The 15,649-nt window shown below is 35.6% G+C and overlaps 1 protein-coding gene across 1 annotated transcript in view; it reads right to left on the reverse strand.

The window, feature by feature from the left end:
- Window positions 1–15,649, reverse strand: part of DNAH12 (dynein axonemal heavy chain 12) — a 247,107-nt gene that overhangs the window by 149,416 nt on the left and 82,042 nt on the right. Inside the window, exons 20-30 of the mRNA XM_021069807.1 lie at window positions 15,223–15,423; window positions 13,098–13,292; window positions 11,603–11,724; window positions 11,225–11,507; window positions 8,849–8,968; window positions 8,400–8,556; window positions 8,005–8,177; window positions 4,611–4,763; window positions 3,558–3,797; window positions 3,005–3,250; window positions 2,561–2,680 (exon numbers count right to left, since the gene is read on the reverse strand). Of these exons, the coding sequence (XP_020925466.1) occupies window positions 2,561–2,680; window positions 3,005–3,250; window positions 3,558–3,797; window positions 4,611–4,763; window positions 8,005–8,177; window positions 8,400–8,556; window positions 8,849–8,968; window positions 11,225–11,507; window positions 11,603–11,724; window positions 13,098–13,292; window positions 15,223–15,423 (2,010 nt within the window). The remainder of the gene's footprint in view (window positions 1–2,560; window positions 2,681–3,004; window positions 3,251–3,557; window positions 3,798–4,610; window positions 4,764–8,004; window positions 8,178–8,399; window positions 8,557–8,848; window positions 8,969–11,224; window positions 11,508–11,602; window positions 11,725–13,097; window positions 13,293–15,222; window positions 15,424–15,649) is intronic.

The raw sequence follows: 15,649 nt of genomic DNA on the forward strand, positions 1-15,649 counted from the left end.
ATGGTGGTTCCCAAGCGGGAGGGGGAGGGAGTGGGATGGATTGGGAGCTTGGGGTTAATAAATATAGATTATTGCCTTTGAAATAGATTAGCAATGAGATCCTGCTGTATTGCACTGGAAACTATGTCTAGTCATTTATAATGGAGCATGATAATGTGAGAAAAGAGACTGTATACATGTATGTGTAACTGGGTCACCATGCTGTACAGTAGAAAAAAAATAATGTATTGGGGAAATAAAAAATAAAAAAAAAGAAAAGAAAGTATCCAAACTAAAGCACAGATAATAAAAATAATTTAAAAACAAAACAGAAACAGAGCATAAGAGACATGTGAGGCAATATAAAATGGTCTAACATACTTGTAATTGGAGCCCCAGAAGGACAGGAGAGAGAAAATAAGGTATAAAAAGATATTTTAAAAGGTAATTACTGAAAATTTTCTGGAGAAAGATATCAATCCACAGATTCAAGAAGTGCAGCAAATCCCAAGCAGGATAAGTACAAAACAAACAACACTAGGCACGTAGTCAAGCAAGGAAAGAGAGAAAATGTTTAAGAGAGTCAGAGGGGGAAAAAAAATTACAATTAGGGGGATATAAATAAGAAAAATTCCCAACTTCTAAGCATAACAATGAAAGCCAGGAATTAATGGAATAACATCTTTAAAATGATAAAGAGGTGGGGGCAGACCTCTGCCAATCTAGATTTTTGAATCTAGTGAAAATATTCTTCAAAAATGAAGTCTAAATAAAAATATTTTAAAACAAAAACTGAGAGAGAATTTGTGGCCAGAAGACCCTCCCCATACACAAGAAATACTGAAAGGAAATTATGCTGAAAAGATCCCGGTTTAAAACACATATCTGCTGGGGGTGGGGTGGGGGGAAACTAGAAAGGGTAAACACAAAAGGCTTTTTTTCACATAGTAGTACCTAAAACAAAAAGTTCCTATGTATAGTGGAGTTTATATGTAGAAGTGAAATACATAACCACAGTAGTACAATGGGGAGAGATGGGTGAATAAGGGAATTGTACCATTTAAAGTCATACTGTATCTGCCATGGTTTACAATACAAAGTTAAGGTAATTTGTAATAAGCCAAGGATGTATACTAAAATCTGTGGAGTGACCACTGAGGTAAAACTAAGAAACCAACAGAGATTAACGGAGTAATAAACATTACCCCAAACCCAAAAGTAGTCAGTAATATAAAGACAAAGTAGTATAGAACATTTTAAAAAGGAAAATGGTGTATTTAGTACAGGTATACCTCAGATCACCACAATAAAGTAAAAAAAAAAAATCTCAATAAAGTCATACGTATTTTTGGTTTTCCCTGTACAAATAAAATATATTTAACTCTCCTATAGTCTATTAAGTGCAATAGTACTATGTCTAAATAACAGTGCACATGCCTTAATTAAAAATACTTTTTTGCTGGAGTTCCCATTGTGGCGCAACGGACACAAATCCAACTAGGAACCATGAGGTTGCGGGTTCGATCCCTGGCCTCGTTCAGTGGGTTAAGGATCTGGCATTGCCGTGAGCTGTGGTGTAGGTTGCAGATGTGGCTCAGATCTGGTGTTGCTGTGGCTATGGTGTCGGATGGTGGATATAGCTCCAATTCGACCCCTAGTCTGGGAACCTCCCATATGCCGCAGTGGAGACAAGAAGACCAAAAAAAAAAAAAAAAAAAAAAAAGGGGAAAAAAAAAAAAAAAAACAACTTGTTGCTACAAAAATGCTAACCATCACCTAAGCCCTCAGTGAGTTGTGGTAGTAACATCAAAGGTCACAGATAACAATAACACAGATCACTATAACAAATATAACAATAATGAAAAAGTTTGGAAATTTCAAGAATTACCAAAATGTAACAAGAAGTGAACAAATGTCAGAAAAATGGACCACTGGACTTGCTTGACAGTGTTGCCAAAAACTTTCAGTTATAAAAAAAAAATGTGATATTGCAAAGTATGATAAAATGAGGCATGCCTGTAGTATTTTTCTTCCATGACCCTGGCTCCTCAGCAGCTCAGGTGCAGACATACACAGCTACTCAGCCACAGATCTCACGGCACTGACTCCAAGCAGCATTTTTCAAGGTGGAATCTATGGATCCATGAGTTTATTGCTATATTCATAGTACTACAAGAGTTCCTCAAGAGAACACTAAAATTTTGTATTTTCATTTTGATTTAAAAAACATATTAGCATATCTTGAATCATCTCGATAATCACCTGTGGTATAATAATAAAATTTATCATTTTTTCTACCTGCTAAAATATATAATAGTATAGCATACATAATAGTATATATTATAAATCACAAGACAGGAAATCAAATATGTCTTCTCTTACAATGAACATTATCTTTGACCTAAATCTGTTAATCCTGGTATCATTAACATAAGGTACAAAAATTTACTCATCCTCATTCATTAAAGTGGCCAAAATAGGGGTTTATCCTTCAAACAGAATAATTATTAATAAAACTTGGAAAGCTGTGTCACCAGATGAATTTATTTGCAGAGTAAGTCATTCTCACAGGTTTACTTACCTGATAGTCAGCTTCAGGCAGTTTAACACCAGGAAATAAGTCACTCGTTATTCCATTAAATAAAGGTATATCATGTGATAAGAATTTTGGTTCATTTACGTCTTTAATTGATCGAAGAAGCTAAAACCATCCAAAAAGTGCAATATAAGTTAATTGCCAGTATTTGCCCTCCTCCTACCCCCACTCTGCCAAAGTCAAAGTTTCTTTTACATTGCTCCATGTAATCCCCTTACTTAAAAGCCAATACTCTGCTTATCAAACAAAAGGTCCTTGGTTTAATATAAAGTATAATGAACAACTGAACCCCAAAACTATCATTTCAATCCCATCTTAAAAGGCTCAAAGCAACAACTCTCTTACCTGACTATTTACGGTTCATGATCAACCTTGCTGAAAAATTCTCTTTCTACTGAAACTCTCACAATGTAAATACTTAATACTTACAAGTATATCTTCATTTTCATTTGGAAATTTTAGTTTTAGGTTTCCAGCAGCCACTAAAACTGCTTTTACTGCTCGCATCCCATAGTCATAATGAAATTGTGATGATAGCTGCTCTGAGCAAAGCCTGTACGTCATTACTATCTTCACAGACAGAGGTTTTGCATTCAAAAATCCATAGGAGTAGAGGGAGATTTCTGCTATGAGGGCGTAGTTTGGAACCATCATAGCCACTGTTCTAAAAAGAACCTGAAGCATATAATAAATGAAATATATTATTTACGTAAAGGAAACACATTTTAAAGCTGAGCATAAGCACCCCAAGAGAGTATGCTGATATTCAAGTTAATTCCCCCAATGCAGCACATTTTCATTAACTCTAATTTTTTCTGTAGCACTTTAACAGTTTTACGACTCCATTTTTTTTTAGAGGTTTACCTTGTAGCAAATGGAAAAAGTAAAAGGGGATGACAAATAGATGAGAGAAAATTATATCATTTTGAGTAGATTATGCTGTTACTTTTGATTACTAAATTTACAATCTTAAAAATATTACCTTAAGGTTATCTGGCAATTCAGAACGTCCTGCATAGCCAGGATTCATAGTAATAGCTACAAAACAGTTTGGATTGAGCTTAAGTTCTGTCCCTTCAAAAATAAACACTTCCAGCTTCTGTTGAATGGCTCTCTGAATGCAAAGGATTTGTTGAGCCACCACTGACAGCACTTCCAACTCAATTCTATTAAATTCATCAAAGCAAGCCCAAGCACCAGAAGAAGCCAATCCTTTAAAAAACTGACAAGAAAAAAGGAGATTGATGATTTATCTTAGGAAAGGTGATCATTTATTAAAAAAAATTTATTTAAACTTTTTTTTTTTTTTTTTTTTTGTCTTTTTGCTATTTCTTGGGCCGCTCCCGCGGCATATGGAGGTTCCCAGGCTAGGGGTCCAAACGGAGCTGTAGCCACCGGCCTACGCCAGAGCCACAGCAACGCGGGATCCGAGCCACGTCTGCAACCTCCACCACAGCTCACGGCAACGCCGGATCCTTAACCCACTGAGCAAGGGCAGGGACCGAACCCGCAACCTCATGGTTCCTAGTCGGATTCGTTAACCACTGCGCCACGACGGGAACTCCCTATTTAAACTTTTAAGTCAAAATTGAAAGTTAAACCTAATAAAAGCAAACACCAAGGATTAAAACAATGTCTTTGGAGTTCCCGTTGTGGCTCAGTCGTTAACAAATCCAACTAGGAACCATGAGGTTGCGGGTTCGATCCATGGCCTTGCTCAGTGGGTTAAGGATCCGGCGTTGCCATGAGCTGCGGTGTAGGTTGCAGACACGGCTCGGCTCCCGAGTTGCTGTGGCTCTGGCGTAGGCCAGTGGCTACAGCTCCTATTAGACCCCTAGCCTGGGAACCTCCATATGCCGAAGGAGCGGCCCTAGAAAAGGCAAAAAGACCAAAAAAAAAAAAGTCTTTACCCCTAAAAAAAAAAAAATTCAAGTAATGCTTCAACCACTCAACCAGTGTTTTAAACATGAGTTTGCTTTTAATTTATCCAGTTAGACCTAACTGTAAACTTGTAACATTTAATACATAACTTTACCTTTCCCATTGCTAGATAATCTAGCCCATCTGAACAGTTAAATACCACACACTGTACAGCAAGAGCTTTAGCCAAGTCCTTGGTGGTTTCAGTTTTTCCCGTGCCTGCTGGCCCTTCTGGAGCACCTCCAAGGTTTAAATAGAAGGCACCTATCTGAAAAAAATAAATAAATGTGAAAAGAAATCCATGCTTAACTGAAAACAAAAAACTCTATGATAGTACAATTGTTTATAAAATGGATTTAGTCTTATTTGTAGCTTCAGAGGAGCAGTAATACAATTACATTGTTCAGTTAATTTTTATAACTCAAGTTTCTAGCTGTAAAAGAAAACGCAGTTCAAAGCATCTAAAAAAGTAAAAATGTATCAAAAATCTTACCTTCTAAATACTTCATATGTATCCCACTTGCCCTTAAAAACAAAGAGAACCCAGCCTTAAAGTGTTAACATTTGATTAGAAAGGTTTAATTAGAAGTGTTTATGGAGATGATTGTAGAAATCAATAATGACCATCCTGATGGATAGCTGCAACGAGAGCAATCTCCTAAAAGAGAGTGTGACTTATTATATACTTCTATGATTCACCCTGGCTATTGCATTCCACTCTTGGTATGTTCTTTGTTTTCTCTACTCCCAAAGCACTGTTCTGCATTTCTCTTACCAGTAGTATCTAACCCTTTAACCTCATGAAACCCAGGGCAGTTATCACTTAGCCATTGAAAAATGGTGAGCTATGACCTGCCTTTGCTTGTTGGACTCACTTTTAAAAGTTTGCATGTCCTCCAAGAGTCCTTGCATGTCCTCAGGCTACAGAGCCTGGGCTTTGTGATACTTGTGCAAGTTACTTTTTTAGGAATTTGGAGTCATGTGTGTCAAATCAAGCTGGAGCTGGTTAAGACGGGTGAAGACCACCAACTGTCCACCTGGGCATGGACAAGTGTTCATTCAGTGAGCCAAAAATACTACCATCAGAGCGTGCCAACATTTGTTTTCTTAGTTTACACCCCATGAAGAAGGCTGCAACTTGGCTCTGTCCATGCAGAGTGCTGATTTCCTCCTGTCTTGTCTGCAATTACCTTACCCCATGTTCCCCACCATACCACAGATTTATCCAATAAATATCCTGAGCCCTTAGCCTTCTAGGAAGCAGATTTGAGACTTGTTTTAATTTCTCCTTGCTTGGCTGCTTTGTGAATATACCCTTTTTCTGCTGCAAACCTCAGCATTTCAGGGTTTGGCTTGCTGCAAATCAAGCAAACAAAACTGGTTTACTAGCACTTAACATTACAGCTAATTACATACATTTTCCCCCTCTCAATTAGTCTTTAAATTCATTAAGAATAACATCAGTGGAATTTCCTTCATGGCTCAGCAGTTAACAAACCCGACTAGGATCCAGGAGGATGCGGGTTCGATCCCTGACCTCGCTCAGTGGGTTAAGTATCTGGTGTTGCCGTAAGCTGTGGTGTAGGCTGCAGACTCGGCTCAGATCCTGCATTGCTGTGGCTGTGGCTCAGGCCAGCAGCTGAAGCTCCAATTCAACCCCTAGCCTGGGAAATTCCATATGCCACAGGTGTGGCCCTAAAAAGAATAACATCAGCAGTATCTGAATCATTTGAGTCCCCACAGTGATTAAAACAATAGCTGGAAATTTTTAGAAGCATACAAATTACAGTCAGCTCTCTTTAACTCTGAAGTTTGTTTCATGAAAACCACTATGAGAGTTTGTCAACCTAACTCCTTTTAGATAAAATAGGAATAAAGGACCAATACTGTACATATGGGGAGGACGGAGGTATATGAGAACTTTGTTTCTGCTTAATTTTGCTATGAACCTAAAATTGCTCTAAAAAGTATTTTTTAAAACAGTAAATAGTAAAACAGTAAAATAACATTTACTAAAATGAAACAATAGGGAAAGCTCATTAAATAAGAATGGTAAATAGGAGACTTTTTTCCATTGTTCAGTGTTATATACAAGTATTTAATGTGATTTTGATTTTGCAACTCAAAGTAGCTAGCTTCCACCTTACAAATATTCACAGTTTCTGATTTCAGTGAAGTCTGAGACAGGACACAAAAGCTTGAGGTTTATTTACTCAGCAAGTATTTAGGGAGTAACTATGTACTTGCTCATCCCTAGAGAACAAGACAGACATGGGCCGGCCCTCAGGTAGCTTCTTGAAGAGGATTTGGTGAAAGATTTTATTATGGATGCACTGGCTTCTTATTCATACCTTTACTGGTCACTGCATCCATCTCTCAACTGCTGTCTGTCTACAAATAGCTCCCAACTGTCCTTTTCTTCTGAGATTTGCCCGCATTTAATAGGAACTCCCTCATCCACAAATACTGAAAACTTACACCCCTAGCCCCAAGAGTGAACCACAGCCAATGACAATAAAAGGAATGAAAAGCTTTGCCTTAAATGGGGGTACCTCTGTTAATGCCATTCATGCTCCAAAGTTCCCAGTGAGATCAGGCTAAAGCCATACATCCACGAAACCACGTCTTTGCTTAGCTTTCCCCTTGCTTTCTTTACTTACAGGTTTTTATTGAGGGCATGCCCTAGAAAATCATTTGCCCAATAATCCTAATTTCACCTCCGCTTCCAAAGAACTCAATTTAATTTACTTACTCAAAACAGGTGGATTGGTTTCTTGATGCTCCTCCTCAATTCCCAGGTAAGGTTGCCAGATTTAGCAAATAAAAATACAGGATGCCCAGTTAAATTTGAAAATCAATGAATAGTTTGTTAGAAGAAGTATGACCCACGTAATAATTAGGACATATTTCTACTAACAAATTATCTGTTGTTTATTTGAAATTCAAATTTACCTGAGAGTACTGTATTTTATCTGACAACCCTATTCCCAGGGTTTTGTTTTTTAAACAAAACAACCATTAAAGTCATGGCATTATCTTCCATAGCTTCCCAACAAGCACAGACCTCAGCACCACCTGCCTACATTTTAGCTCTCCCCTCTCCTATCAACAAACCTAACTCAGAATTCTAAGGCCCAAATGTACTTTCCTCATCTTTTTGTCATCCCTCCTAGAACTCCACTGCAAAAATTGATACCATTTTCCAAAGCTCTGATTTCCTCTTTAAATCTCCAATACCTTCCTTTTTCTAATTCTTCCCTATGGGAGTGACTCACAATTTTCAAACTTTAGAATGAAAATACTCTTGTATTCTACAGAGGCACCCAGAAGTAAATATTCATTACTATAACAACACATCAAGGGAATTTGGGAGGAAGGGATAAGCTGTATTCAACTATACAGATAAGAGAGTAAAACGAGGATAACCATGTTAAATTTGGACAAGAAAATATGACACCAAACCAAAAAGTAATCTTTAATATGTGAATTAAAATAATTTAAACATATACCAATGTTCTGTAACATCTGTCAGTTAGAGGAGTAATGACAAGTCGAGGTGAGTTACCAAGATATTCATAAGCATATTTTACGTTGCAATTAATGATGCGAACACGAGCATTCTCATATTCCCAATAATATCGAAGCTGAGCAAGCCACTGGAAATCTGTATCATGTGAGACACCTAAAGGGAATAAAGTAAAACAAGACACATAATCTGAAATATAAATAAATGGAAAATAGGTATTTTATTATACAACAGCAAATATTAAAATATTAATGTTTTCTATTTCATAGAAAATATATAAAATAAATTCTGTTGAGAGACAAAAATACATTATAGTATAAGTCTTTATTTCTAGAAGCTATCAATATTTTATCTTTAATATTTAAAAAAGTCACATACCCATATTAATCATGTCCATGACCACATCTCTAGCATGGACATCAATAGTAACCAAAGCTCCCAGAGTAATCCTGGTTTGCTTTGACAATTTTCCTCTTACCAGCTCTACAATATCATTTAGTTGATTTTGAAGTTCCTTATAGTACTTCTTTAACCCCTACAAAATAAAAAAGCAATTAAACTAATGTTCTATAGTAGCTAAAAAATGTATTTTATATATTTACTCTTTTACAAAACAATTCTAACTTCTTAATAGCTCAATATAGAAATGAATTATAGAATATAGTGGTTTTGTCTAAGCATAATAAAATACTGAAAGTTTTAAAATATTGTACAATTTTAATGTCACATGTAGAAACTGGGGAGAAGATTGCCTTTGCAAAAATAGATAAGCTAACTAAAGAAAACATGCATGTAGAAAAGAATGTTACTTTAAAAAAATGCCTTACCTCTGTCCCACCACTTATAACTTCCTGTGTCTCAGAGGTCCAGAACATTTGAGAAACACAAAGTACTACTTGACCAGGCCACTCTCGAACCCAGTCTCTTCTTGCAGATTCTGGATAAGCCTGAGTAATTAAAACGCATTTCTAACTTTAAAAGTTTACAAAAGGAAAAAAAAAGCTTAATGTTTAACAAAGAAAAGTGAAATATTTGATACATTTGTAATTGAGAGTATAGTCATGAAAATTTTTAGATGACTGTTTAAAAGATCTGAAAATTTTTAAATAAATTAATTATACTTTTGAAATAGTTGTTTATTTACAAAAGAATGGAAAGATGAGCACCAATGTGTTAATAACCAGTTATCTCTGGAAGGATTTGATTTTTGATTCTTCTGGAAGTTGTTTTGCATAGGATTTTTGTTTCTTTGCTGTGGAGAGTTACTGATTTTGTATATAGCATACATATTACTTTTATTATAATGAGATATGAGGGTTTATTAAAGTTCAAAAATAAATCAGTCTAATGGGTTATGTATACTAATGCAAGATTTTTTTTTTTCTTTTTAGGGTCACGGCCGCGGCATACGGATGTTTCCAGGCTAGGGGTCAAATTGGAGCGGCAGCTGCCTGCCTATGCCACAGCCACAGCAACTCGGGATGTGAGACTCATCTGCGACCAACACCACGGCTCACAGCAACGCCGGATCCTTAACCGACTGAGCGAGGCAGGAATCAAACCCTCATCTTCGTGGTTACTAGTCAGATTCATTACCGCTGATCCACAATGGGAACTACGGATACCAAAATTTAATTGAAAAGAAAACTATGCAATCTAGTAGAAAACAGACCTAGAAGCTAGAACCCTTATATGATATAGCTTGTCCATAGCTTTTCTAAAAACTTGTATGACCAAAGTATATAATTTGAACAATTATAAATCTGTTCAATTATACACAATTGAACAATCTGTGCTTTTGATTTTAAAGTATACTGTCATTTCTTCTAACATTTTTATGTTTGAAATGCATTTACATGGATTTATTGGGGGGTAATCTTTTTAAAAATAACTTGTTTTCAAGTTTCTACCGTGGAGCAGTGGGTTAAGGATCTGGCATTGCCACAACTGTGGCACAGGTCTCAGCTACAGCTCAGACTTGATCCCTGGCCCAGGAACTTCCACATGCTATGGCTCTGGCTGAGAAAGAAAAGAAATAAAAAAAGCTGTTTCAAAAGTAAATAATAGCAGATCCAAATTAAAAACTGAAAAAAAAACCTGCAGAACAAAATATAAGTTGATATTAAGGGAGGCTATATTTTTAATTATAATGATACTATCTTAGACATAAGAATATTAAACATAAGGATATAACTATCTATTATTAAAATGCATTTTATTAGCAATAGCTATAAATAAATGCAAATGACAAACTAACCTAAGTTTCAAAGAAGGCTAAGTTTCAAAGAAGATGAGCCATTGCTATGTACAAAGAAGGTGAATTTCTATATGGATTAAGGAAATGCTTTCATGGATAATGTTGACTCTTTTCTATGTGTTTTAGTTTGTTTGGTATGATACATAGAAAAAGGAGAGAAAAAGTCAAGATTTATCTGCAGGAAAACTGAAGCTGAACAAAATAGCTACTGCAAGAAGATGAGTCTCATAGGGCTCTTGGTGAAGGAAAAAGGATTCCTCATTCACAGAAATCGAGTGCTGGATATTTGGCTGCAATGCTTTTTTAATGGTATTTTTACTACACAACTTTTTCTTTGTTGTCCTAAAGGCAAAGATATACTGAAGGTTATCATTCAAGATTAATTTTATAGAATTAGCACAAGTGAGGTACGTGTGGTGCCTAAATATGAGATTTCTCTCAAATATTATGGACCCTCCTTTAATGTTTGTTCACCTCATTTTAAGTTTTTACATAATCATTTGAGTGTAAATAGCAATAAGTAAACTAGGTTATTCATTTAACACCCATGTCTGAGGTTCTTTCTTATCCCATGGCCTTTACAAAGGATATCTAGATGCTCTCCCATTTGCTCTTAACCTGGTTAGTTCCTACTTATCCTTTGGCTCTCAGTTTCAATTTTACTTCTCTAAGAGCCTATCACTAATAACCCACCTTCCTCATTCCATATTATATACACCTTATTATTCTTTCTCGTAATACTTTTTTCCTTTTGTAGCACTTAATCACATATCGTTATCAATTCTTACTACTATTATTACTTTAATGTTAGAAACAAAAAGTAAAAATAATAAATGGCTTAAAATAGTAAGATCTTTAAGTGTTAATTTACTGGTACCCATTCAAAATCTCTTCAAAGAAAGCATTTACAGAATATAGGATAGACAGTAAAACCCAGGAAACACACCAGTCTGGCTGCAGCGATCACATCATGAATACTCCGGAGCATCAAATCTTCCACTTGAATGAGCCACTTTTCCACAGCACCTCGTGCTGCAGATGTGGAAATAAGTGCGATCAGCTCCACTCGCTCACCTTCAGAGCTATACATGGCCTTAATGTCCAAATTGGGAAGGAACTCCAATTTAGCAATGCCCTCAAAGCATTTTTTTAAATGAGGCTGAACTCTAAGTGGATCTTTGGTCTCTGACAAAATCTCTAACATTTCATCATTAGATAAGAAGAAAAAACTAGGGAAAAAGATGCAAATACAAAAGCTTTAGTTATAAGTCATCACACATCAGAAAATGCTTTTAATTATAGCACAACTGAATATCCACCATACCGAGGGAAGAAAAGTCTTTTTTTTTCAAGATATGCATTAAGGCCTTTCATAATTTTCTCTAAAAGTTCATTGCAGTTCTGCAGTTTTTCCAGTAAACCTGTTAAAGAAGTAGCAGCAAGAACCTAAAAGAGACCCATTCACTGAGGTCAGATATATGAGATGTAATGATAAGACCTAAATATCAATTTATATTATATATCGAAAAATGGTAAGATAACAAAAGGTTTATGAAAATTGTCAATAAATCATAAATATTCTTATCCAAAGATGCTAGTCACAAAAAGAAATTATGATTGTCATGCAAATTTTCATTTCAGATGCCTATATTTCTTTGAATGATGTGAAAAGAGTCTGCTAGGTTGGTGTAGGATTTAATTTTTACATTTATAACTGTCAACTATAAACAATCTGGTATGAGTTGGCAAACTACATCCCATGAGCTAAATCAAGTCTGCTACCAGTTTCTTCTTTGTTATTGTTTTTCAGCTTTATGAGACGTAATTGACAAATAAAATTATACATATTAAGGACATGCAACTTGATGCTTTGATATATATATACATTGTGCCGCCAGTTTTTGTATGTGCAGCAACCTAAGAATTATTTTCACACTTTTAAAAGGTTCAAAAAATTAAAAGATGAATAACACTTCACTGCACATGAAAATGTCAGTGTCCATAAACTGTTTTATTGTAGCACAGACACATCCATTCAATTACATATTGTCTTTGGCTGCTTTCTTGCTATAAGGGCAGAGTTGAGTAGTTGCAAAAAAAGATTATTTGCCTCACAAAGACTAAACTATTTACCATGTGGCCCTTTGCAGAAAAAAAAAATTGCTGACTTCTGGTCCATAAGAAATAATGTCTTACAAAGGTTCTAAAGTCAACATGTAAGAGAAATCCTTGAAACTCAGATTTGAGTGTACTACTGACTCTCAATAAATCCAGCACAGCTACTTTTTCATCTAGCATTGAAAAAAATTTTTATTTCTTAAGCTGAATACCAGATTAAAAAGCGAGTGTACATCTATGAACTTTGTCTACTATATGTATAAAAATAGTCTATATTTCAACATTAAAATCATACTCAACAAGGTGTTATACTCACTAGGAGAGACACACAAATTAGACCAAATACAGAATGCTGATTTATTTTTCCCCATCACTCCCAAGCAGCTACTCATCTTCTTTCATATTCATTCTCTCTCTATCTATCTCTCTTTCTCCTTCTCTCCTACCATTTTGTTCTCTTCATTTTATTTTACTATTCATTTTACAAGAGGGGAGATATGTTAAAGAGTTATGAGTAGTGTATCTTATAAATTGAAAAGTAAAATTACTTTAATGCTTTATTCTTTCTGATATTTTTAAAAACTTTCCAGTTTGTATACAATGAGCAGGTTTTATTTTTGTAAATAATAGCCAAATGCTTTCTGTAATAGCCCCAAATAAAGGTTCCCCCCCCCATAAAAGAGAGAAAACAAACACTTCACCTTTGGATCTTTTGCACAAAACCTCATGATATCCCTCCAATGTCTGTCTACTGTCTGAAACTGACGCCCTTCTTCTGGCATTTGCTGCATGATATCCTCAGAACAAAAAATGGGCTCCAAATACAGCCAATGAGCTTGTACTTTTAACCATTCATCAATTGTTTCTTGTATTCGAATCAAGCGGTCCTCCCAGGCCTTAATGAAAAGCACACTATACTAAATTCCAGTTATTAAAGAAAACATATAAATTACGGCAAAGAATATTTAAAATTTACTGTTTTTTTAAAATCAATGCAAAACAACTCAAAATCATTTACAGGTATCTCACATGGGCTTAGAAAAACTCTAGGAGGCCTAAAGTTTTCCTAAATCATTGGAACTCACCATTGCAAATAACTGCAGTTATTTAGAACAATTTCCTAATTTCTAGGTTAACCATCCTAAGTCCAAAAAGCATCCAGGAATATATCCTGTTCTAGGACAGTAGCTATCAACCTAGGGACTACTTTGCCCCCACCCCAAAGGGCATTTGACAATGTCTGGAGGCATTTTCATTTTTCACAACTGATGCGGTGGGGTTCTACTAATACCTAGTGAGTACAGGCCATGGATGCTACTAAACTTCATTAGCCAAAGGTCATTCATATAAACACTCTTTGGTTCTTAAATATATGGTCTAAGATCCGATACATATGAGAATGGCATCAGATTTTTGATTTTTGTTTTTTTGTTTTTAACTTGTTAGGGCCAAACCTGCAGCATATGGAAGTTCCCAGGTTAGGGGTCAAATCAGAGCTCCAGCTGCCCGCCTACGCCATAGCCACAGAAACTCGGGATCCAAGCCGTGTCTGGGATCTACACCACAGCTTTCAGCAATGGCAGATCCCCGACATGCTAAGAGAGGCCCGGGATGGAACCTGCATCCTCATGGATACTAGTTGGATTCATTTCCTCTGTGCCACAACAGGAATTCCCTCTTATTTTTGTTTTAAAAGCTCTAAGAGAACTTTTAAATCTGTCTTGTAAATTCTCCCTTGTTAAACAAGAAATTTCTTCAAAACGTACAATATCTTAGGAAAGGATCAGTCAGCCTGATTCAAGGGAAAATACGGCATTATGTCCTTTTGGAAGAACACAACTCTGTCTTCTCCAATACTGAAAGCCAAGGTGTCCTATAAAAACACTGTTTATGCTTAAATTAAAATCAGACTGCCTCGTTTTGAGTTTCAGCTTTGTCATTTAGCAGCTGTCCTTTTACACCTTGGTTTCCTGTCTATGACAATAACAGGGTCTACCTTGAGGGTCTGCTATAGGAATTAAATGGGTTAATAAATGTGAAGCCCTAGAGCAGTATGAGGCACATATTTAGAAGTCAACAAATATCAGGGGGAAAATCCATTTCTTGTTATATTTTCCCCATTTTATGTAGTCTCCAGTTAGAATTTTGATACTACAGATAAAGCTATTAGTTATTACAGGTTATTTGCTTTCTCTATTTACCCACATAACTATAAGGATATTAAGTAACCTTATAGCCTCAAATATCATTTGTTTTTCTCAAGTGGACAATAATTCATTAATTTTTCTAAAAGACCCTCAAGCTAGTTGTTCACAAATACAATTAAAGCATGCTATATAGAAATTCCAAATTCCAAGAGCATAGCATGAAACAGGGTCTAGGCTGTCTAAAATTAGGTTAAATAATACCAACTGTTTTCCTTCCAAGTTTAAAACTGTCATAGGAGAAGACTTTTTTAATAAAACATCATTTGTTCTTTTCAAAATCATTAGAGTTAATGTCTCAGATCTGTTCCACATATTCTCACACTGATTTTAAATTATTATCTCTATAGATATATATTATCTATATCTATCCTATATTTTACCAAAGTTATCCAACAAACTGACTTATTTCCACAAGAGCATATATCTAATAAGACTGAAGTTTTTCAGCCATGCCCGCAGCATGCAGAAATTCCCAGGGCAGGGATCAAATTTGCACCACAGCTTTAATTAGAGCCACAGCAGTGACAATACTGGATCCTTAACCCATTGAGCCACAAGAAAACTCCAATTGCAATTTTTATAATAAAGGACTAAGAGTTGACTATCACACTTAATATACCTTGATCTCTTTTTCAAAAGGTTTTATGAAAGGTGAGCCTCTCATTGTCTGAGTTTTTATAATTTGATCATCAAGGAGAGCCTGAATCTCATCTACTGAAGAAAGAATACAGACTCCAGTATCACGATACAGGCTTATATGAAAAGCCATATCATCCCAAATTCCCATCATTGTATGCATGGCTTTCTCCAATGAAAATTCCTAAAAGGGGAGAAAGAAAAAAAGAACAGGATGTTGAAAGATCTCACTTATTATATTGACTTTCCCTACTGAATTCAATAAGCATTTGGTGCACTCCACAGCCATTTTCTGAAGATAACCTGTCACTGTCTTTAAGTTAGAAAAATTTTTAAACAATTGAAAAATCCCTATAGAGGATGACAATGCAGTCTTTCAAAATTTACCTGCTCTGAAAACAACTGCTGTC

This window comes from Sus scrofa, chromosome 13 (assembly GCF_000003025.6).
Source record: "Sus scrofa isolate TJ Tabasco breed Duroc chromosome 13, Sscrofa11.1, whole genome shotgun sequence".
Taxonomy (NCBI): domain Eukaryota; kingdom Metazoa; phylum Chordata; class Mammalia; order Artiodactyla; family Suidae; genus Sus; species Sus scrofa.